Below are 24,327 nucleotides of genomic sequence, written 5' to 3' on the forward strand. Positions count from 1 at the left end.
TGTGTTCTATGTAGAAACATCATTTATAAATAAAAATCTGGCTAATAATGTGAGGCAAGATTAGAAGGCAGGCCTTCCATCAGGGAGAGAAGAACTCTGGGATAGAGTTGAGGGGGGCAAGATTCCCCACAGGGATACAGAGGAAGCCAGATGTATGAAGCAGAGGAGGGGTAACCAGCCATGTAGCTGAACGTAGGTTAATACAAATGGGATGAGCATTTACAAGATAGTCAAGAGATATACAAGTCAAGATATACAAGAGAACAAGTCAAAGCTTAAGGCTTAGGCTTATTTGTAGGATGCATGTTTTTTTTTCTCCCTGCCCCAAGATCAAAGACTCATGAGACTCAAATATATTACAAACAACTTGGCCATGCATTTAGGCTTTTCTCTGACTAGCTCATAAAACAACCCATTTGTTATTTTAACATTCTGCCACATGGCTGGTTACCTGTGCTCAAGTACCATGCATCTGTCCTCACATCTTGCTGTGTGAATCTTGTGGCCTCACTCTATTCCAGAATTCTTTCTTCCTGCCTTAGCTATTAGGGCAATAGCTTTTTATTGACAGGTGATGTTTCCATACAGACACAAGAGATTTCTTCTATACTTATTAATAAATAATAAGTATCACAGTCATTTTTTGGGAACTGGGACCTGTTGGTAAAGCCTACATCTACATGGATCAATGGCTAAGAGTACTTGTTGCAGTTGCAAAGGACCTGGGTTCAGCTCCCAGCACATATGGTGACTTTACAATCATCTGTAATTAGAGTTCCAAGGGATCTAATGCCCTCTTCTGACCCCCCAAGGGCACTAGACACTAGTGCACACACATACACCGGGCAAAACACTCATACACATAAAATCAACCTAAAAATCTTTTTTAAAGCATAAATGAAGGGGCGTGGTGCCATATGCCTTTAACCCTGACACTTGGGAGGCCAAGGCAGGAGTTCCTGGTCTACATAGTGAGTTCAAGAATAGGCAAAGTTACAAGTAACCCTGTTCTCAAAAACAAACAAACAATCCAGTCAAAATAAATGAATAAAGCATAAAGGTCAGGGCTGAAGAAATGGTTCACTGGTTGAGACCACTTGCTGAGTATCCAGGTTTGGTTACCAACACCCACATGGTGACTCAGAACTATTGGTAATTCCAGTGCCAGGGGATCCAATGCCCTCTTATGGGCTCTGTAGACATCAGGCATGTACATGGTACATACATACATGCAGGCAAACACACTCATAAAATTTTCTAAAAAAATTTTTAAGCATCAGAGCTAGAGAGATTATTCACTTTCCTTTCAGGCTCAATTTCCAGTACCTGTCGTGAGCCAAAGCTATCTAGTGGAGACAAAGGTATTTACTGAAGCCAAAGCCAACTAGAGAGCAAAGGTCATTTAGTGGAGACCTAAAGCTATTTAGGGAAAGAGTTATCTCAGACCCTAAATCATGGGTGATAGATTGTGAGGACATCCGTTTGTTACAGCTTCCGTAAGATATCTTAAGAAAACATCCTTATGGTATCTTGCAGGTACAATATTTAACCCATGAAAGCACTCTCCCTATCTCCTGCAGCAGTAAATTAACCTTCCCCCTTTTCCTGCCTTCTCCCTATATAAGTTGGGTAAAAATTTCTAATTAACGAGGCTTTGATCAGACGAACAGACTTGGCTTCATTCCTGTGTCTCTCGTCCCCTCCCCCATTCCTTCCAATCTGCCCCTTAGGAACCCCGCTGAAGTCCCTCAGATCGGGACAAGTACCCACATGGCAGATCGTGACTATCTGACTCCAGTTCCAAGGGATTCTAAATGACATCCTCTTCTGGCCTCTGAAGGCACTAGGTATACACATGGTGCACAAAAACATGTGCAGACAAAACACTCATTCCTATAAAATAAAATAAGTTTTTAAAAGCATTTTTTTTCCAAAGCATAAAAGACAAAGACTAGGAAACAAACCACCAACTAAGAATCATGACATAAACTAATGGAGTTTGGGGTCCTGAATTAGATCTTGATATAGGAAAAAGGCATTACAGGAAAAACAAAATCAAAAAAGGCCCACAGAGTAATAATTATAACTAATTTGTGGTGATTTGAGGGACTGCCCCCACAGATACAGTGTTTGAATGCTTGGCCCATAGTGAGTGGCACTATTAGGAGATGAGGTCTTATTGGAAGAACTGTGTCTCTGTTGGGGGTGGGCTCTGAGATTTTCTATGCTCAAGCTCCGCCCAGTGTGGAACTCCAGTCTCCTTTTCCATGCCTGTGGATCAAGATGTAGAACTCATGGTTCTCCAACACCATGTCTGCCTGTACGGTGCCAAGCTTCCACCACAATGATAATGGACTGAACCTTTGAAACTGTAAGCCAGCACCAATTAAATGTTTTCCTTTGTAAGAGTCGCCTTGGTCATGGTGTCTCTTCATAGCAATAAAATCCCAAGATATAATGTGAATTTCATTTTTGATTATTGCTTTATAGTTACATAAGATGTTAACATAAGAGAATATGAATGAGCTGGGAATGGTGGTGCTCGTCTTTAATCCCAGCACTTGGGGAAGCAGAGGCACTCTGCTTCACTCTGATTTCAAGGCCTGGGCTACAAAGTGAGTTCAGGACAGCCAAGACTATACAGAGAAACTTTGTCTTAAACAAACAAACAAACAAAAACAAAACAAAACAAAAAAAACAAAGACAGAGAGAGAGAGACCATGAATGGAAGATATACCGAAAGATATATCAAAAACTTTGTAACTTTTAAGTTGAAAGTTATCTAAAAATACTGTTTTGTTAGTTACTAATCTCTTGTCAATTTGACAAACACATCACTGTTCAATTAGAACTTTTCCTTTCTCATTTATCCCCAAGATGGCATGTTAATATTAATATCACATTATAAGATGTAAATAACAAGCTGGGCACCTGTAATCCCAGCACTTGGGAGCCAGAAGAAGGTGGATCTCTGAGTTTGAGACCAGCCTGGTCTACAAAGCGAGTCCAGGACAGCCAAGGTTACACAGAAAAACCCTGTCTTGAGAGAAACAAAAACAAAAAATATATAAATAACTTTAAACATCCCACAGTCTTCACAAATTCAAACACATTAAATTTTCAGTCTCTTTAAAATGCCCAATCTCTCTAAAAATGTAAAATCTCTTTTAAAAGTTCTAAGTCTTTTAGCTGTGGGCTCCTGTATAAATCAAAATGAAATTAAATGCCTTCTCATTTCAAGAGAGAAGAACCGGACAACAGTCATAATCTGCATAAAACAAAACCAAACTCCAAGAGTATAAGTAACTCAAACATTCAATGTCTGGGATTCACTCAGATCTTCTGGGTTCCTCCACGGCCTTGGGTCGCTTCTTTGGTTCTGCCTTCTGCAGCAGACATGGCATGTCTAGGGCCCAGATGGCTCCACTCCACTGCTGTTGCTGTTCTTGGTGGTCATCCCACGGTAATGGTATGGTATCTCCAAAACGACAGGGTCTTCTGCAACTTAGCTGCCCTTGCACTTACCAGCCTCTCCTAGGCTCTCTTCATGGTGCTGAGCTTCAACTTCTCTGCATGACCCTTCAGTCCTGGCCTCTCCCAACGCCAAGCCTCAGCTGCTGTTCATGACCCCTTTATGCCTTCAAAACCAGTATCTCTTAGGTGACTCTTATTACACTGCCAAGTTCACCTGTCAGTGCAAGGTACAACCGTGGCTGCCTCTGGAACACAGCTTCTGTTTGTTCTCACGACCCAGAAGATTTCACGTCCACAATACTGCTATCTTCTTAGTCAAAGCCAAGGTTTCACTATACTAGTTCTGGTATCTTGTTATTCACAGTTAACCAGAACCACAGAATCTTAATTCAAAATAAAAAATGGCTCCCACAGTCTTTAAACTTCTCTCTGAAATTGCACGAGCTGGGCCTCCATCTTCTGCATTGCCCTCAACATTCCAAGCTCATCAATGAATGGCTTTTCTTGCACTAAATTCCAAAGTCCTTCCACAAGCCTCTGAAAAGCAACATAGTCAGGTCTGTCACAATACCCTACTATCCTAGCATCAACTTGTCTTAGAGTTACTATTGCTATGATAAAACATCAAGACCGAAGCAGTTTGGGGAGGAACAGGTTTATTCAGCCTATGCTTCCATATCATTGAGGGAAGTCACGACAGGAACTCAAACAGGACAGGAACCTGGAGGCAGGAGCCATAGAGGAGTGCTGCTTCCTGGCTTGCTCATCATTACTTACTCAGCCTGCTTTCTTACAGAACATAGGGATGATGGGTTAGGCCCTCCCCAATAAATCACTAATTAAGACAGTGTCCAAAAGAGTTGGACACAGTAGCTCATGCCTGTAATTCCAGCACTCAGGGAGGCAGAGGCAGGTGGATCTCTGAGTTCGAGGCCAGCCTGATCTACAAAGAACATCAAGGATAGCAAACCCTGTCTCAAACAAACAAAAAGAAAAACAAAGCAAACAAACAAGCTGGGTGTGGTAGTGTATGTCTTTAATCCCAGCACTGGGGAGGCAGAAGCAGGAGCAGACGAATCACTGTTGGTTCAAGGCCAGCCTGGTCTACAAAGTGAGGCCAGGATGGCCAGGGACCTACTCAGAGAAATACTGTCTCGAAAAACCAAACAGTCCAACAAGCTTTTCTATAGCTGATCTTATAGAGGCATTTTCTCAATTGAGGCTCCTTCCTCCCTGGTGATCCTAGCGTATGTCAGGTTGACAAAAAAACTAGGCAGTACAACTATTAACAAAAACAGAAACCCATGTGAATGATAAACACCAACTTCAGGATAACTTTTTGTTTTTGTTTTGTTTTCTTTGTTTTGTTTTTCAAGACAGGATTTCTCCGTGTAGCCCTGGCTGTCCTGGAACTCATTCTATAGATCACAGAGATCTGAGATCTGCCTTCCTCTGCCTCCCAAGAGCTGGCATTAAGGTGTGCATCACTACCGCCTAGCAATTGTTAACCTTTACAGATAAATCTGGGCCCAGGGGTCTTTTCTGAGACTTGAACTTCAACCAAGGACCATGCATGGAGATAACCTAGACCCCCTTGCACAGATGTAGCCCATGGCAGCTCAGTATCCAAGTGGGTTCCCTAGTAAGGGGAACAGGGGTTGTCTCTGACATGAATTCAGTGGCTGCTCTCTAATCACCTCCCCCTGAGGGGGGAGCAGCTTTGCCAGGCCACAGAGGAGGACAATGCAGCCAGTCCTGATGAGACCTGATGGGCTAGGGTCAGATGGATGGGGAAGAGGACCTCCCCTATCCGTGGACTTGGAGAGGGGCATGGGAGGAGATGAGGGAGGGTAGGACTGGGAGGGAATGAGGGAGAGGGCTACAACTGGGATACAAAGTGAATAAACCATAATTAATATTTAAAAAAACAAGCGTAAGAAATTCAATTGTATTGCGGATATTTTCTTATTTGTCGTATGTGTGTAGAACACGTGTGGAGGTCAGAAGACAAGCTGTGAAAATTGGTCCTTCCTTTTACTATGTGTGTTCCAGGGACCAAATTCTGGTCCTTAAGCTTAGAGGCAAAATGCTCTTAGCTGCTGACCTGTCTCATCCAGTTCAGAATATTTAATTTTTTCTATGATGTGGGGTTTATATATTACATTGTCAACCCAAATGTATATCTTCTAAAAACTTCAGATTTAAAAAAAAAAAAAAACTTTAAAGATTTATTTATACATATGAACACTCTATTTGCATGTATGCCTGCATGACAGAAGAGATTATAGATGGTTGTGAGCCACCACGTGGTTGCTGGGAATTAAACTCAGGACCTCTGGAAGAGCTGACAGTGCTCTTAACCACTGAGGCATCTCTCCAGCCCAGCTTTGGACCTTTTAACTCCATAGTGACAGATCTGCCTATCCTTTGTTTACTCAGTATTTTTCAAGTATCTGTTAGAAAATGTAGTTTCTACCAAGCATGGTGGCTCACACCTAAAATCTCAGCAACTGTGAGACGGAGGCAAGAGAACTGCATACCCTCCACTGCAAAATGGCTTCTATGTCAAGAAATTCAATTTCAACATGAGTTGATATTAATCCTACAACTCCTTCCTGTGCTAGTCATGGGCCAGAACTGCTGATCTGTGATGAGAGTAAGAAAACAGTCATGGCCACGTGGTAACTGTGTTCCAACAGTTACCACGGAAACAGTGTGCTCCATCTGTAGAGCCATATGATGGACAGACTCAGCAGACTGAAAACAAGTTTACCTTTATTTTTTTGTTTGTGTGTCTCTGTATTTGTGCTTAACTGTGTGGATGCCAGAGGTGGCCATCTGGGGGCTTCTATTGCTCTCCACTTGTTTTACTTTACAGGATGTATTTTAAAATATTTATTTAGTGTATGTATAGATGAGTACAGGTGCAAGTATGAAGGCCAGAGTGACCTTGCGGAGTTGGTTCTTGCCTTCTGCCTTGCTGAGATGGCACTTGTTTCTTTATCATACTTCATATTCCAGGCAAGCTGGTCTGAGAGCAACTGGATGATTCTCTTGCTCTGACTTTGTTTCAGGATCAAACTAGGCTTGTACAATTTGCATGGCTACCACTTTCCCCTGTTAAACCATCTGGCCTTCCCCAACCCTGCCCCAGTGCTAAAAAAAAAAAGAGAGAGAAAGAAAGAAGAAAGAAAGAGAGAGAGAGAGAGAGAGAGAGAGAGAGAGAGGAAGGAAGGAAGCTTAGTGATTATGGTGAGATATGTTCCTAATTTCAGAACTCGGGAAGTCAGAAGGCTCACAAACTCAAGGACAGCCCAAATTATATAGCAAGACTATCTCAAAACAAAAATGATTCAGGTAAGCTAGATAGAATACCATAGAGCTACCCATTAAAATGGCAAAACGTATCAGCATTACATATGAATCAGCATCAAAGAACTGGAATTTACTGACATGCCATGTCAAGGGTTATTAATTAGCTCCCCTAACTAAATAAACAAATTGTAGCATTCTCTCTACAACTGAATGTGCTACCTGAAACACTTTTCTGATACACATTTCACTGCATATTTAACAGATTAGTCTTAAATTCCATCTCATTAAAGTTTTAGGGAAATACAAATTAAAGCCACAATAACTAGACAGCCTCAAACAAACAAAACCAAAACAAACCTAGCATCAAAAAAATGGCAAACCACCTCCCATGTCAGGAGGCCTAGACATTCTCTTTAAGGGAGAGGAGCTGAGGTTACTGTTCAGTCATCATACGCTTGCCTGCAAGACAGTAGGGCCTGGGTTTCACCCTAGCAAGGGGGCGAGGAAGATAGCAAGGATGATAAGGATGTAGAGAAAGAGAACCCTCTTGCATTGCTCCTGGAAATAGTAAAATGGCGCAGCCCTTGTGGGAAACAATTTGGCAGTTCCTCAGAGTTAAAGATAGAACTATCATGTAACTTGGCAATTTACTCTTAGGTAAATATCCAAGAGAATTCAAAGTAGGGACTCAAATAGATAACTACACTCTAGGGTAGAACTTACCATAGCTAGAAGTTGGAAACAGCTTGTTATCATCAACAGAGGAATAAATAACAGTCAGTACATGCACACAAGGAAACATTCAGGGACAAAGTTAAGGAATTTCCAGGATGAATGGACCTGCAAACATTCTACTAAATAAAGACAGGTGCAGAGTGAACCAGTATGGTTTCATGCACGAGATAGCGTGAATAGGCAAATTCAGACAGTGGATTACCAGGAGCTGAGGGGAGGGTAAGGGAAGCTACTGCTGATGCATACACAGTTCATGTTAGTGATGCTAACTTACTTTGAGACAGGCTGGCACTAAACTCACCATCCTCCTGCCTCTGCCTTCCATCGGGCTCAGAGCATACAGAACGCTGAGGGTTAAATGTGCTTGTATTTCCAAGCCACCAAAACATATGTACAAATGTCTACAATGATACTGCCACAATTAAAAAAAAAAAACAAAAAACAAAAAACAAGCAAAACTCAAATAATCAAACCATAACTAGTAATTAAGCATTTACTATGTGTACCACCCTGACCCGAAAGGCACAACTTGGTTTCTCGCGGCCATGTCACCCCAACACAGCAGGGACCCACTCTGTTCAGTAACTTCTAGCCCCACATGACCCCACAGTGTGCTTTAAAACCAGCTTCAGGGGACTCAAACAATTAAAACGGAATAGTTTCTTCTTTTTCTTTGATTTTTTGAGACTGCTGTCAAGTTTGGCCTTGAAGTTAGACTGTTCTGCCTCAGCCTTCCAAGTGATGGGATTATAGGTGTGAGCCATCATGCCTATCTTCATTTTCAAAAACACAACACACCCACACCTCAAACTCTTTTAAGAATTATTCTCATACAGAACAAGTTATATTAGAAACATGTTGTTCTGATGACCAGGAGTCAATAAATGGCAGCTCTAAAAGAGTTTTAAATCCAGTATCATCTCTTCTTTTTGAGATATGGTTTCTCCATGTGGTCCAGGCTGGTCTGGAACTCACAGAGAGCTATCTGCCTCTGGCTCTGGGATTAAAGGTGTAAACTATGTCTGGCTATCCGGCATCTGCTAAACTAAGATAGCACAAGTTGCTTTCAAAGCAAAAGATGCGGTAAATCTTTCAATCCTTAAAATCCTTTCCTGTGAAATGATTCATGAGGATACATAATACTTTGGATATATAATTCAAGTACAACGAGGGGTTGGCATAAACATGCATTGTCTGAAGTATGCTCAGCATGAAACTATAACTTTAAAAGGAAATGTTAAGTCCCAGAAGCCTTTTATTGTCTGAATAATTGTACACAAAACACCAGTCAGAGAAGTCCCGAAGGAAATGATGGTCGTGTTTCACTGTTATTTGGCCTTTGGTCCTGTATCTTCCAAGCACGTATACATTCTTTAGATGGTATTAGACATTTATTTTTATCACAAATGTAATCCAAGCATGAATAAATAAACTTAGTATCTTTTCTCCCCTGTGAGTCTCTTTTAAATAGAAAAATGTGCTAATTGTCTCTTCGAGGCTGCTCGGGCAGCATCGCTCCACCTAAGGCTTTCAACAGACTGTAACTTAATCTTCTGAACCCACTGAACTACAGTCCACCCAGGTACAGGACGCTGGGAGAGATGTCCTACTGATACTGTTGGTAGCTTCCGAAGGGTGAGGGTGGTAGCTGGCTTGAAGGCAACTGGGAGGGGTCTTCAACAAACTGAGGGCCTGCAATTAAGATGGAAAAGGGATTTTTTTTAAAAGAATTCTGTGTAGAAAAGAAATGAAATCAACTTAAAAGTTTCTGCTACACTACAGCTGTAATTTGAATTTCTTCATAAGGACCTGTCCATTTCCCACCAAAGGCCTGGAGACCCTTCAGATTTATCATAGGACAGACTGTAATCCCAGGTGTTCCAGAATGGACAGCCAGGAAAGCCAAATGGATCCATTATAGAAAAAGTAGTAAGATTTTTGTTGTTTTGTTTAAGACGCAATCTGTCTTAGATCATCAAGCTGGCCTTGAACTTGCTATATAGACAGGGATGACCTTGAACTCCTGATCCTCCTTCCTCCACATCCCAAGTCCTAGGGTTACAAGTATGTACACCATCCCAGTTTATTTCTTGTGGAAGAGTGAACCCAGGGCTTAGTGCATGCTACCCAAATACTCTACCAACTGGGCTCACCCTCAGCCTAGACATGGTGAACTGCTACAGTAAGTTTCCCTGGATCCAGACTGGAAAACAAAAGCAAAACAAAGTTCTACTGTTTCTTAGCAAACTTTAAAGCTATTTTTTTCCAGATTTATTTATTTTCTGCGCATTGATGTTTTGCCTGCATGTGTCTGTGTGAGGGTGGCAGAACCTCTGGAACTGGAGTCACAGTTATGAGCTTCTATGTGGGTACTGGGAAATGAACCTGGGTCCTTTGGAAGTACAGCCAGTGTTCTTAACTGCTGAGCCATCTCTGTAGCCCCTAATATTTTATTTTATGAGCATGTGTGCATACCAGTGTGCAGTGCCTGCAGAAGCCCGAAAGGTAGGAGTTGCACACAGCTGTGAGCTATGTTAGTACTAAGAATTGAATCTTGGTTTTCTGTAATGCAGTAAAGAATTCTCCAGCTCCTCTGGACACATTTTTTAAAGGTTTAACATTTTTATCTGCATGTGTCTGTGGGTGCATGCAGATCACAGGGAAGCCAGAAGAGGGTGTTGGATCCCCTGGGGCTGGAGTTAGAGGATGTGAACCACTAAATGTGAATGCTAGAAACTGATCTTGGGTCCTCTCAAGAGCAGCAAGTATTCTGAACCAAGAGTAATCTCTTCGGCCCCTCCTGACACATATTTTATGCCCATTTAAAACTATGTTCATAAAACTTAGAATGACCTTATCTATGTCTTTATTGTTGTGGCAGTACAAAGGGTAAAAACCAGGGCCTCTGCAAAGCTATGCAAATACTTTACCATTAAGCTACAACTCCCTTACTTGTACTTAAAAGAACCCACTAATCCAGTTTAAATAACCAATGTGAGAACAGTCTCAAAAAACAAAGAACAAAACCATGAAACAAGCTCTGAAAGGGAAGCTGTCCCACAGTTATAGTACAAAATTTACAGCTTTATTTCCAAGAAAGCCTCAGACAACAACAAAAATCTTTTATTGAGACTAACTTTCATGTAGCCCAGGCTAACCTTAAAATTTGCTATGTAGGTGTCCTGGCTAATTTTATGTCACTTGACACAGCTAGAGTCATCTGAAAGAAGGTGTCCCAATTAGGGGCTCTATTGCTGTGAGATAACACAAAAGACTCCTGGGGGAGGAAAGGGGGTATTTGGCTTACACTTCCACATAACTGTTCACCATCTAAGTCAGAACAGAAACTCAAACAGGACAGGAACCTGGAGGCAGGTGCTGACAGAGGCCATGAGGGGTGCTGCCTCTTGGCTTGCTTCTCATGGTTTGCTCAGCCTGCTTCCTTCTTTCCTTTTTTTAAAAAAATATTTATATATTTATATATGAGTGATCTGTTTTCATACACACCAAAAGAGGGAATGAGATTCCATTACAGATGGTTGTGAGCCACCAAATAGTTGCTAGGACTGAACTCAGGACCTCTCGAAGAACAGCCAGTGCTCTTAACCACTGAGCCATCTCTCTAGCCCCCTCACCCTGCTTTCTTATAGAACCCAGGGCCACCAGCCCAGGGATCACCCCACGCACAACTGGCTGGGCCCTCCACATCAATCACTAATTAAGAATATGGCCTATAGGCTTTCCTACAGCCCAATCTTGTGAAGGCATTTTTTTTTTTTTCAGCTGGGGTTCCCATCTCTTCATTGACTCTAGCCTGTGCCAAGTTAACATTAAACTATCAAGGAGGGAATCTCAATTGAGAAAATGCCTCCATAAGATTGGAATGTAGGGTACTTTGTTAGTGATCTGGCCAGTGTGGCACACGCCAGTGTATGCACATGTGTGTGTTTGGCCTAGAACTTTGTTAACCTAACAGTGAGATCCAGAGTGTTGGGATTACAAGCATGTGTCAGCACTCACGCCTGGCTTTTTTGCAAGCATGAATCCTGGGGGACTGAGCTCATGTAAAGCTGAGTAATAGTATGACTGAGCTACTGCTCCAGCCCCAATTCAAGTTTCTAGCACCAGAATCTTGGTATCTATTTCCTTTCAATATCTAAGGAATATCCCATTTATACAGAGATGTTTAGGGAAGAAACCCTTCAAGTTAATGAACAGATAGCTAGCCATGACTATCAAATGATCATGCAAGTCCACAGCTCAGCCTCTCTCTTTCCTGTAATTCTGTGATTCCCCCAAACTCAAATCACCTTCTATCAGCCAATTTTTGTTTGTTTTTGTTTTTTATTTTTTTAGAGATAGGGTTTCTTTGTGTAGCCTTGGCTGTCTGGAACTTACTCTGTAGACCAGGATGGCCTCAAACTCACAAAGATCCTCCTGCCTCTGCTGCACCACTTCCTGTAATCTCTCTCTGTCTAGGCTTTTCAGGGCAAGGTTCCTCTGTATAGCTCTGGCTGCCCTGTATCTTAAGACATCGAATATCTCTGCCTCCTGAGGACTGAGATTAAAGGCTTGTGCCACCATGGCCAGCCTATTATTTTATATTCTTGAAAGAAAGTTATATTATTTGGGTAAGACAATGTCACTGCTTGGTTGTCAATCTTAGCTCCCTAGAATTTAAGTCCCCGAGGTCAAGGATATTGTACCCAGATCTTGAGACACCAAAATACCACCAGAAGTCAAGTCCATTGCAAAACACATGAGGATCTTCTTATTATAAGCTTGAGCCCGAGTCACAGCAACTTCCCTGGTTGAAGAGGGGGAGTGCGGCCCTGCAGTCTAGGGGAACAAGGTTTTTAAAGGGCAAAACTGCAAGCAGCGGGTTACATGCCTTGGTGTTACATGACTGGGTAAGGGAAATTGACTTTTTAAATGATTGGTTTACTTTAGACACCAAGACCATAAATGGTTCTGGCCTAGCCATCTGGACCGGTTTCCTAGCAACTGTATCTCTAGTGGGCAGGAAAAGAATGCAGTAAGGCTAGTTCCTCCCTGCAGGTGGCTAGACATGTCTCCACCTGGCTAGCCTTTGCTCAGGCTTAGGCTTTAATCTTTAAACCGTATCTCCCCAAAAACCTAAATTTTAATTCTTTGGTCTCTCAAGGACTGTCTTCTTCACTCCTCTACTGTCAACAGCCGTAACACTGCTTGGCACAAACACAGTAAGGAGTTGTCAACTACCAATCATTGCTGTATATCTGCATATCTTTCAAATGAACAGAAATTTCTCAGCATAAATAAATGAACACTAATAAATCCTTGGGTCTACAGAGAAAGATAAACAGGAAATTAAATCACCAAAATGTTAAGTTCCCAAAGCATTTTGTCACTGTGGCTAGAAATGACAGTTATAGACCTTTCACTTAAAAATATATATATATATATATATATATATATGTGTGTGTGTATGCATATGCCTGCTTGTATGTGTGCCACATATGTAGTGCCTGTGGAGGCCAGAAGAGATCATGAGATCTGCTTGGAACTGAAGATGAGTTACTAGCACTTGTGAATGACTAAAGTGGGTGCTTGGAACAGAACTTGGATCCACTGCAAAAGCCGCAAATAAGTACTCTAACTACTAAGCCATCTCTCTAGCCACTACCTATCACTTTTAAAACTAGCTTTTTAAGTTATCATAGGCTCTAATAATATGTTAATACCTAAAGTAAAAATTACAAACTCCATTTTACCAAACAAAATACATTCTTTCTAAATATGAGGAAACCATTCCAACGTGTATGAACTTAGAACATTAAGGAGAAAGAGGACTTACCAGTGGGAAACTGTGCAGAGGCAAATCTTGTCAACAAGATACCAGCTCCTTCAATTAAAGCTAGGAGAATGCCACCCATTGCAGCTGACCCAACCATGGCAACTGGTCCATCTGAAGACAGTAATAACAAAGATTACTTTAAAAGAAAGGCATATAGTTTTATGTTTCCCTTATTCTCAAACTCTTTCACTGTCCAAGACTAACAGCCAGCAAACAATGGCCGAGAGGTCATCGCCAGCCCACAGCCTGTTTTTTTAAACAAAGCTGTGATAGTTTGAATGAGATGGCCCCCATAGGCTCAAGTGTTTGAATACTGTGTTACCAAGTGGTGGAACCCTTTAGAAAGAATTAGGTGGTGTGATCTTGTTGGAGGTGTGTCACTGAAGGTGGGTGGGCTTTGAGATTTCAAAAGCCTTGTGCCATCCTCAGTGTGTGCTCTGCCTCTACCTGTGGACTGAGATGTGTGCTCTCAGCTGGGGCTCCAGCCTCCTGCCACCTCCGCTCCACCCACAGGAACCCAAATGTTGGGGAGGGTCTTGTGCACTGTTTTCAGATGCTGATTTCAGTGCCCAGACATCTGGCCACCGCCCTGCCACGGGCATTGTCATGAAAGTTGAACCATCTCCTGTGTGATATGAGGATTGTGCCCCAATTACCCCTGATTGGATAATAAAAGTGCTGACAACATGTAGCTAGGCAGAGAGAATATGAAGGCAGGATTTTTCTGGTAAGGAGAAAAGAACTCTGGGAAGAAGAAAGAGGAAGTTTTTTTCCACCAGGAAACATGAGAGGAGATAGATATTACTTCGGGCATGGAAGGTATAGCTAGCCACATGGCTGGATGGGGCTAGTAGTTAAATTAGATGGCCTAGTTGAGAGTCTGCCTGGTTAAGGCCTAAGCTTGAAAGTATTAGAAGGTCTTGGTGTCTATTTTTATGGATGAAGGGCCACCAGCGTTCCACAACACTCTAACCCCCTGAAGCTGTAAGGCCCAAATAAACTTTCTTCTATATATTGCCTTGGTCATGGTGTTTTATTCACTACTGAAGTGTGTCTTAACAGCATCGGCTCACATAGTGCACTGGCAGAGTGGCACATGCCTTTAAGCCAGCACTGAGAACCAGAGGCAGACAGAACTCTATGAGTTTGAAGTCAGCCTGGGCTACATAGTAAGTCCCAGGAAAACTATGGTTAAAAAAAAAAAAAAAAAAAAGAGCCCGTCTCAAATCCAAAGAAACCAACTAACAAACAAGATAGCATAGTCCATAAGTGTAAACACTTATTTCTGGGTTAGCCAGATGGCTCAGGAGGAAAAGGTGCTTGTCACCAAGCCTAGCAACCCAAGTTCAATACTGGGACCCTTTAAGACAAAAGGAAAGAACCACTGCACAAGTAGTCCCCCCCATACCTATACACACACACACTAAATCAATGTAATAAAGAAAATTAATTTACTATTAATGCCTGAACTTTTATAAGAAACACTTTGAAACTTCTACTCTATGGCCAAAGAATTCTGGTTTGCACTCTGTCCTGCAGGTCCAAAGGATGATCTTGATTCCTAACAGTTGTGTATGGCAGTACTATTACTTTAGGAGAACTTAGTAAACCATAGCACAAAGAGTTTGGCATTCTACCAGTCACATAATGGCCAACACAACTGGTAATAATGGCCAACATTCTTAACCAGTAGAAGGGGCACACACATTCATCCCAGAACTTGAGGAGCAAGAGGATAAGGTATTCAAGGTCATTCTGGATCACATGAGTCCCTGTCACCAAACAAACAAGTGGGGGCTGGTGAGACAGAATCATTAGGTATAGGCTCTAAATTCAATTCCTGGAATGCAAGTGAAGTGGTAGAAGAATCAACTCCGGCAAACTGTCCTCTGACCTCATGCGACACATGTGCCCACACACATACACATAAATAATGCAATAATAATAAATTAAAAAACCCAATCCTATACTTTTTTACTCCTACTGATTTTTTGTTTGTTTTGTTTTGGCTTTTCAAGACAGGGTTTCTCTGTGTAGCCCTGGCTGTCCTGGAACTGTCTTTGTAGACCAGGCTGGCCTCCAACTCATGGATATCGGCCTGCCTCTGCCTTCCAAGCGCTGGGATTAAAGGCATGAGCCACCACACCTGGAAACTCTTACTGACTTTTCAAATCACCATAAACATTCATTCTGTACCAGATTAAGCAATGCTCACTTACTTCTTGCTGCCAGGATGGCTCCTGTTAAGGCACCGCTAGTGATGGAATTCCAGGGATCTTCTTTGCCTCTTATTTGAACCATACTACAATCAATCATGGAAAACAGTCCTCCCCAAACTGCAAAGCTTCCTGTTTTATACAATAAAGACAAATAGAAAACTACCTAAATTTCTTTTTTGCCTTATATTAAAATAGTATAGTCAACTAAGTTCACTTTGAAATCAGCCCAGGTTATCATTATCTAATGAGCCCATCTCAGAGAAGGGAACGCAACCGCCTCCTAGGGAGTCCACACCCATACTACTGGTGTGCTTTTCACATCTCTCTCCATTAAGCACCTCTCTAACCATTGTGCTTCAAGCTTATATTAAAGTATCTTGGGGTGGGAGAAAGGGTTCACAGCGGTGAAAAGTGCTTGCTGCTCTTGCAGAAGACTTGAGTTCAGTTCCCATCACCCATTTCAGTTAGCTCACAACCACATGTACCCAAGCTCCAAGGTGATATCGTCTTCTGGCCTCCATGGGACCTACATACACGGGGCAGACACAGAAATTCATACAACATAAATAAAAACAAATTTAAAAAAATGTTAATAAGATCTCCAACTTTTCTGAAAGGGGGGTGGCAAAGGGGGAGGGGGAAACCGAGGGGCTGGATTTAGCTTAGTGGTAGAGCTCTTGTCTAGCATGTACAAAGGCCTGTATTTAACCACCTGCACCATAAAACAAAAATGAATACATACATAAGCCTAAAAGAAGCTACAAATGTCTAAAAATATGTAAATCACTTTTAGAATAACACACTTTTGTTTAAACAATATTTCAAACCAAAAGCTACTATTTCTTTCCTTTCCTAATTTTATTTTTCCTTTCCTCATTAAATGCCACAGAGCATCTACTCTGGCAATCACTACTCTGATAATCACTAATCCAGCTCTTCTGGACACATCACAGCACATGCCAAAGAGACACATGAAAACCTAGGTGGAACCAGAGCATCAGACACAGGAGGCCAAGTTACTTTTTCTTTACCCTCTAGAACAGTGGTTCTCAACCTATATGCGAGTTGTGACCCCTTTGGGTAGGTAATGATGACCCTTTCACAGGGGTCACCTAAGGCCATTGGAAATATCAGATATTTATAATTCATAACAGTAGCAAAATTACAGTTATGTGGTAGCAACAAAAATAATTTTATGCCTGGAAGTCACCATAACAGGAGGAACTGTATTCAAGGGTCCCAGCACCAGGTAGGTTGAAAACCAAGGTTCCTAAGTGCTGCATGCTTATAATCGTCCGACATTCTGCACTGGTTTCTGTACAATGTCTTAATGTCAACCTGGAAGAACCCAACCAGCTTAATCGGTCTCTCTGGTCCCTTACATTCCATTCTCTTCAGCATTATGCCACCATGTCTGCCTCTCCAAATCTGAACTTTGAACATAGCCTTTCTTCTGGAAAATGGGGGCTGGCTGGTCTTATGCCAGCTTGACACACACTGCAGTCATATGAAAGGAGGGAACCTCAATTGAGAAAACGGCTCCCTAAGACCCAGCTGTAAATCATTTTCTTAATCAGTGACTGATGGGAACGGGCCCAGCCCATTGTGGATGAGGCCATTACTGGTCTTGGTGCTCTTCGGTTCTGTTAAAAAGCAGGCAGGTGGTGATGGCATAAGCCTTTAAGCCCAGCACTCCAGGCAGAGGCAGGCAGAGGCCAACATGGCAACCTGGTCTACAGATTGAGTTCCAGGGCAGCCAAAGCTACACAGGGAAACCCTGTCTTGAAAAACACAAACCAAAACCAAGCAAACAAACACAAAAAAACAGACTGAAGGTGTTGTGACCCACATCTTTACTCCCAGTATTCAGAGGCAGAGGTAGGTGAATCTCTGTTGAGTTCAAAGCCAGCCTGATCTATATTGTGAGGTCCAGACTAAGCAGGGCTACATAGTAACACCCTGTCTCAAACAACTCCCCATCAAACAAAAGAACAAAAAACAAAACAAAAAAACCTAGCAGGGCACGGTGGTCCATGCCTTTAATCTCAGCACTTGGGAGGCAGTGCAGGTGGATTTCTGAGTTCAAGACTAGCCTGGTCTACAAAGTGAATTCCAGGACCCAGCCAGGGTTACACAGAGAAACCCTGTTGGGGGAGACAAGACAAAACCAAACAAACAAAAAGGAAAGCAGGCTGAGCAAGTCATGGGAGCAAGCCAGTAAGCAGCACCCTTCCATGGCTTCTGCATCAGCTCCTGCCTCCAGGTTCCTGGCCTGTTTGAGATCCTGTTCTGACTTCCTTCGGTAATGAACAGTAACATGGAAGTATGGGGGGGGGGGGGGCTTCCCAACTTGCTTTTTGGCCATGGTGTTTTGTTGTGGCAGTAGAAACCTTGACTAAGGCACCTTAGAACAAAGCAAACACTGGATACCTGAACGACAGAAACAAGGTTTTTAAAAAAACATAATAATCCAATTTAACTTTCCAAACCAAGCCAATCAAAAAGAACTTGCAGGCACACTAGCTGAACAGAACAAATGAATATCACTAATATAAAAAGGAAAAAAAAAATTCGCTGGTTGAACTCTTGTAATCTTAGCACTCAGGAAGGTGGGGCAGAAAGATGTTGAGTTTCAGTCCAGTCTGGGGAAGAATGAAGGGAAGGAAGAAGGGACAGGCATACTGACAGGCAAAACTCAATGTTCAGGTAAGCAGCAAGTCTGTATATGTGGAAACATTCCTCTTACCTCCCAACTGTGGAGCCCTGGTTTTAATAGCTGTCAAACTCCCTCGGAGTCTGTGGTTTACTCCCTGTAACAAAAACAAAGCAAAGTGGTCTGAAATGTGATAGATTAGGGGCTGCGGAAATGGCTCAGTTGTTGAGAGCACCGGCTGCTCTTCCAGAGGACCCAGATTAGATTCCCAGCATCTACCTGGTAACTCACAACAGTCTGTAACTCCACTTCCTCAAAAGCCAATGCCTTCTTTTGGTCTCTATGTACATGGTGCACAGACATAAACAAAGAGAAAGCATTCATGTACAGAAAACAAAATAGGTCTGGAGAGATGGCTCCAAGGTTAAGAGCACTTACTGCTCTTTTAGAGGATCCAGGTTCATTTCCTAGCACCCACATGGCAGCTCACAACCATCTGTAACCACAGTTCCAGGAGCAACAGGCACCAAGCAGTGAACAGACTCACATGCAGGCAAGACACCCACATCCATACACTCACACACAGTAACCAATATGTAATAGATTGTAAGTGCAATACATTGCTAACCCACTGCTGGGACCATCAATAATTTCAACCAGCCCTGGCTTCCACTAAAGATAAAATAAGACCAATCACTCACTCACCACTGGAGAATTTCGAAAACCTTTGAAGGCTTGAAAGATACCGCCACCTATGGTACCCATGGTAAAGGCACCGCCACAGTCATCCACAATTCGCCAGGGGCTAAAAACAGGAGGGGGGGAAAAGATGACCTTATTTCTCAGTCATAAACCATAAAACTTTTTTTTACTTACTATATAAAAGGATACAACAGGTCCTGTTGCAACCAATAAACTTTTAGCTTATAAAATAAGAGCAAGGATACTAAACTCATCCACAGCTATTCAGCCTCAAGTCCCTGAAGCTGGATGGATTTACCAGTCACATTCCTTTTTAAAAGAATGTTAGTGTGGGTGGTATCTTGCTAAACTGCCTGCCCTTATGTTGATACTTCATCCTCCTGAGCATTGGTACTACAGGTCCATCCCATCATACCCGGCATTTTATTCACTCACAATAACTTATCATAAGTCTGTTCCAAGCTGGGCGCTATAAAAAAGCAAATAAAATAGTTCATATTGTAATTAACAATATTGGTTGTTTCTAGAAATCAGGGTATGATCATTCCAATGAAGATTCATTAGCTGCATACACATTCTTAAAACTCTGAAGTCTTCTCAGGAGAACTAAGTTCAAAACAGTATTTTAAGCTTTCGTTTGCATAAGCTCTGTTTAACACACTAGAATAATATCTAATAATTAGAAGTTAAGTTGTAAACCCAGCATCCAAACACAGCACCCTAATTCATTCAACACTGAAATCTGAGTAATTTAGTCAGGAGAGCAAAACCACCACTCTAGGAATCTGGCTAATCAGTCTGTATAGAATCCAGGGCCTGACACATACAATATCTCCAGCCTTGTTAAGTCAATTTATTAGTGTAAAGGTTTATGTTTCTTTTCTGTATATATCACACATACAGAGGGAGGGAGGGAGGAAGGAAAGGAAGGAGGAAAAGAGAGAAAGAGAGAGAGAGAGAGAGAACATGGTAAATTCTGTTTCAGCCAAGTCTCAATAAAGTTGTAATTCTACTAACATCTCCTTCCAAATAAAAAGCCGGTAGCTCACTGCTGGCGTGCACCATCCACCATTTTTCAAATCAAATGAATTCTGTGAAAAAAACAAGACTGCTGTTTTAGCCAGGCATGGTGGCGTATGCCTTCAATGCCAACACTCAATGAAGCAGAGGCCAGCCTGGTCTACAAATTGAGTCCAGGACAGCCAAGGCTACACAGAGAAACCCTATCTCAAAAAAAAAAAAAAAAGAAACAACAACAACAACAACAAAAAAAACAAAACAAACAACAACAACAAAAAACCCAAAAAGAACCAAAACTGTTGTTTCTATTGTGTTCATATGCTATTTGGTCAAGCACAGAGAACCTTACTCAGGTTTATAGACAATTTCACAACAACGTCTCAAGTTAGAAGAAGAAAAAAGGTCTGTTAGGTAGTGTATTTATCAGAAGTTTCTCGGCATGTCAGACAATCCCAAGAGCTAAACACAAAATAGGAAGTGGTGGCACACTGGTAATCCCAGAATTTGGGAGGAAGAAGCAGGAGGAGTCAGAGGCCAGCCTACGATACAACCCAAAACCCTGTCTTAAGCCCCAACCCAGGTTCCTTCCTACAAAAAGACAAGCACTACAGTGAGCCAGCTCATGGACACGTACTGTAAAAACAGGTATGCTTTTAAACTTAACCATTATTGCTCACAAGAATCTGAATAGTGACTAATTTTCCTTTAGAATTCAGTCTTTTAACTTGACAAAAAAATTATGATTCTCTCCTTTGCATTTTACAAATAAACAAAGGCTCAGACGGAAATTAAGCAGCCTGCCCCAAATCAAATTAGTAACTAGTAAGAGCCCGCTTAAGCATACATTTTGGTACTCCGAAGTCCTCAAATTTTTTCTTACTATTTAGACTTTAGACTATTTATATAGTCTAAAGAATTCTGAGCGAACAAATGGTAAAAGTATTAAGACAATGATTAAACCATCTACTATTTTAGACAGTGCCGGCTTCAAAACACATTTACTAAGAAAAAGCAATAACCAGTGACTTCACTAAATATTGAAACATGGTCTTGTTATGTATCCTAGGCTGGCATCCTCTTGTCCAAGTGCTGAGATTACAGGGCTGTGTATTGCACTCTGCTAAAATATGTTTGACACAAGGTCTAACCCTGGCTGGCCTAGAACTTGCTCTGCAGCCCATGCTGGTTTTCCTGCCTCTGCTTCGTGAGACTTGCATTACAGGCCTGTACCACCAGACCTGGAGAAAACTCACTACTTTCATAAAATCTTCAATGCAACAAAATTACCCCTCCTGCCAATACCAATGTACAGTCAGGCTAAACCTGGCTATCCAAACTCAATACTTGGAGACAACCTTCTCTGAAGGATGAAGCACAAAGCAGGCAGAGACTGCCACCAGATAATAAAGTCCTGGGAAGGCACTAAATCTGAGGATACCCTAACTCTTTCTCGTTATAAATAAAACTTTCTCGTTATAAATAAAAGCAAAACCAGATTAACTTAACTATCAAGATTTAATTATGTGCTTGTGAACCCTGAGGCTTTATTCAAAACACCTGAGATCCAATAGATATTACACAACTTGAGATTGAACAGCTATCACACGAATTTACAGCTATGTTGCTATGCCAGATTTACTCATGTTTAGTCCTTGAGCAAAGCATACAGCTTTTCTGAGCTACGAAGCTAATCTCTTCCTATTTTCCACATGCTTTTTCTCCGGGAATTCTACCCTGGAAAAGCTGCTCTAGCTTTCAAGACTCTTGATCCAGACCCTTTGAACTTTGGGTGAAATCTGTGGTCTACTCATAGGAGACCATCATAGGAGCACTTATTACCATAGCAATAAGGTCTCAAGTATGACACTCAGAGATCTACATTCCCTTCTCCGAGGCAGCAACTGAGCAAAGTGAGGCCTAGGGACGTGTTCAAGGTCACCGCTGAGGGGATCACTATTATACCCGCACAAAGTCGACAGCACCTGCCATAGGGAGGAGGTTCCAAAGCTCCACCAAGCCCAGCACTGGACCTCCTCCCTATGCATCACAAGGTCACAGGGGTGCTGGGTCCCGGCATAGAGCGCTTAAAAGCCACCTTGGTCACTCTCATCCGCACCACCCACTGCTGCCCAGCTCTCGGCGCCGAGCCGCGCGGACCTCCGCTTGCACCTCGGACTCCGACCACCGCGGGCGGAGAAAACAAGGAACAACAAGGGCGGCGGCGGCAGCTCACCACGGCTCTCTCGCGTACTCCTCCATCTTGGCTTCAGCCCGCGCGAGAGCGCCCGGCACGCCGGGCGGAAATGATCCCCGTGGCGGATGTGATCCCAGGAGGAGGCGTGTTACTGGACGGGGATTGGGTCATCGTTTCCAGTCGCAGCCAATAGCAATCGCGACTCCGAGCAGGCCCCGGACGTACGCAGTAGCTGCTCCGCCGCCAGTCATGGAAGGTTGACAGGATTCGGGGTACTGAGTGACAGAATTCAGGTTAGCCCCGAGGCCTGGGATAAACGAGGTTGTCCTTTGTTTTTTTTTTTTTTTTTTGTTTTTGTTTTTGCAAGATAAGGTTTCTCTATGTAGCCTTGGCTGTCCTGGAACTCACTCTGTAGACCCATGCTGGCCTCGAACTCAGAGATCTGCCTTTCTTTGCCTCCGGAGTGCTGGGGTTATAGGTGTGAGCCACCACTACCCAACGGCTACTTTTTAAAAAGTAATTTTGCTGTCAGCTGTTTATTAATAGTGCTACTTAATTTGCCGTGAACAGTGAATCTTGAGCAAATATATGTAGCTCTTGTCGGGTAGAACTTTATAGTCATAGTAACTGGAATGTAATAGATACTTTTTTAAATAAAAATGTTTTATTTCATTTATTTATATATTTGTGCACGGGAGAAGATGGATGCATGGAGGTCTGAGGACAATCTATAGAACTGAATTTGGCAGGCTTGACAACAAGCATTCACCCACTTAGCCATCTTGCCAGCCTGAAAATAAGTGTTCATGAAATTGAGCTACTGGATTATTTCAGGGGCCATGATGAATTTGAGACCATTCATTTTGGGGTCATTGATATGGGACACCTCCTCACAAAGGATACCCAGAAAGCATGAGATATGTTTAGCCCAAAGAAAATAGATTAAATGCATGGCTAGAGACATACCTAAGTTGGTTAAATGGTTTGCCTAGCAAGTGCAAAACCTTAAATCAGGTCCCTGGCATTCCTGAACGGGTGTGGTGGCACATAGTGAGGGCAGTGGCCCAGGGTTATATCCTCAGCTGCACTGCATATAGAATTCAGTGCCAGCCTGGGATACATGAGACCTCATTAAGAAAAAGAGTCTAAACTGGCCATGCTGGCGCCTTTAATCCCAGCAGGGAGGCAGAGGCAGGCCTGCAGGCCTGTAATCTCTGTGAGTTCAAGGCCAGTTTGATCTACAGAGTGAGTTCCAGGACAGCCAAGGGCTGCTCAGAGAAACTTGTCCTGGCAAGAAAAAAAAAAAGAAAGGTAAAAAGAGACTAAAAGTATGAAGTTCCATCAGCCTATGTTTAGTTACTATCAGGAAAACCCAGTTATGGGCCATTTGTGAAGGGAGTTCTCCCCATTCTCTTTCTTTTTTTTTTTTTTTAAACTGTAGATATTTGGGGCAAGAGAGATGGCACAGCAGTCAAGAGCACTGACTGTTCTAGAGGACTGGGGTTCCGTTCACAGCACCTACATGACAGCTCACAGTCGTCTCTAACACCCTCTGCAGGCAACAGGCCCACTTGTGATGCAGGCAAAATACCCATGGTTTTAATTTTTTTAACACAGATACTCATTTTATGGGAAAGTCAGTGTAATAAATAGTAGACTATGATGACAAGTGGTGTTTTTCCAAACCTTTGGAAATAAGCTGCAGAATAGCAATAAATGTCCTTAAAGTAGTCATCTAAAGCTGGGTGTGGCACATCCTGCTATCTCAGCAGGAGCTGTGCTGGAAGTTCAGTCCTCAGAACCTAAACTGTAGAAGGAACCAGCTCCTCTGTCCTGTGACCTCCACCTTGCCATGGTATTCAAGTACACACAGAAAATGTAAAATTTTTAATGAAATCTGATACTGGAGGGGGGACTTTAATCTTTAAACTTAGCTTAAAAATACCAAACAGGACTGGAGAGATGGCTCAGGATGCTTTGAAATTTTGAGGACTGGAGTTTGGATCCCAGCATCCAGGAAATGAGCCTGGCATCCTGCAAATGCCTTTAGCTTCAGTTTCCGAAGACCCAACACCCTCTTCTGGCCTCCACGTGCCTGCAGGTGTATGCACCTCTACCCAGACTTGTGCATACCCTCACACAGACACATACACACATAAATGTATTTTTAAGAAGCTTT

At 42.4% G+C, this 24,327-nt stretch overlaps 1 protein-coding gene across 2 annotated transcripts; it reads right to left on the reverse strand.

Moving 5' to 3' along the window:
- Window positions 1-8,761: 8,761 nt before the first annotated feature.
- On the reverse strand, window positions 8,762-22,312 carry Timm17a (translocase of inner mitochondrial membrane 17A). Of its 2 annotated transcripts, none has more exons than XM_021636670.2 (6): window positions 22,188-22,312; window positions 18,938-19,037; window positions 18,326-18,389; window positions 15,580-15,708; window positions 13,361-13,471; window positions 8,762-9,216 (listed from the first exon to the last, which is right to left on the reverse strand). In XM_021636670.2, the coding sequence occupies exons 1-6, from the start codon at window positions 22,211-22,213 to the stop codon at window positions 9,131-9,133; spliced, it is 516 nt and encodes a 171-aa protein (XP_021492345.1). In that variant the 5' UTR covers window positions 22,214-22,312; the 3' UTR covers window positions 8,762-9,130. The 2 variants fall into 2 exon arrangements, with proteins under 2 accessions (XP_021492345.1, XP_021492346.1); XM_021636671.2 differs by having other exon boundaries at window positions 22,112-22,235.
- Window positions 22,313-24,327: the final 2,015 nt, after the last annotated feature.

The sequence above is a fragment of the Meriones unguiculatus genome, chromosome 11 (genome assembly GCF_030254825.1).
Source record: "Meriones unguiculatus strain TT.TT164.6M chromosome 11, Bangor_MerUng_6.1, whole genome shotgun sequence".
Lineage (NCBI taxonomy): Eukaryota > Metazoa > Chordata > Mammalia > Rodentia > Muridae > Meriones > Meriones unguiculatus.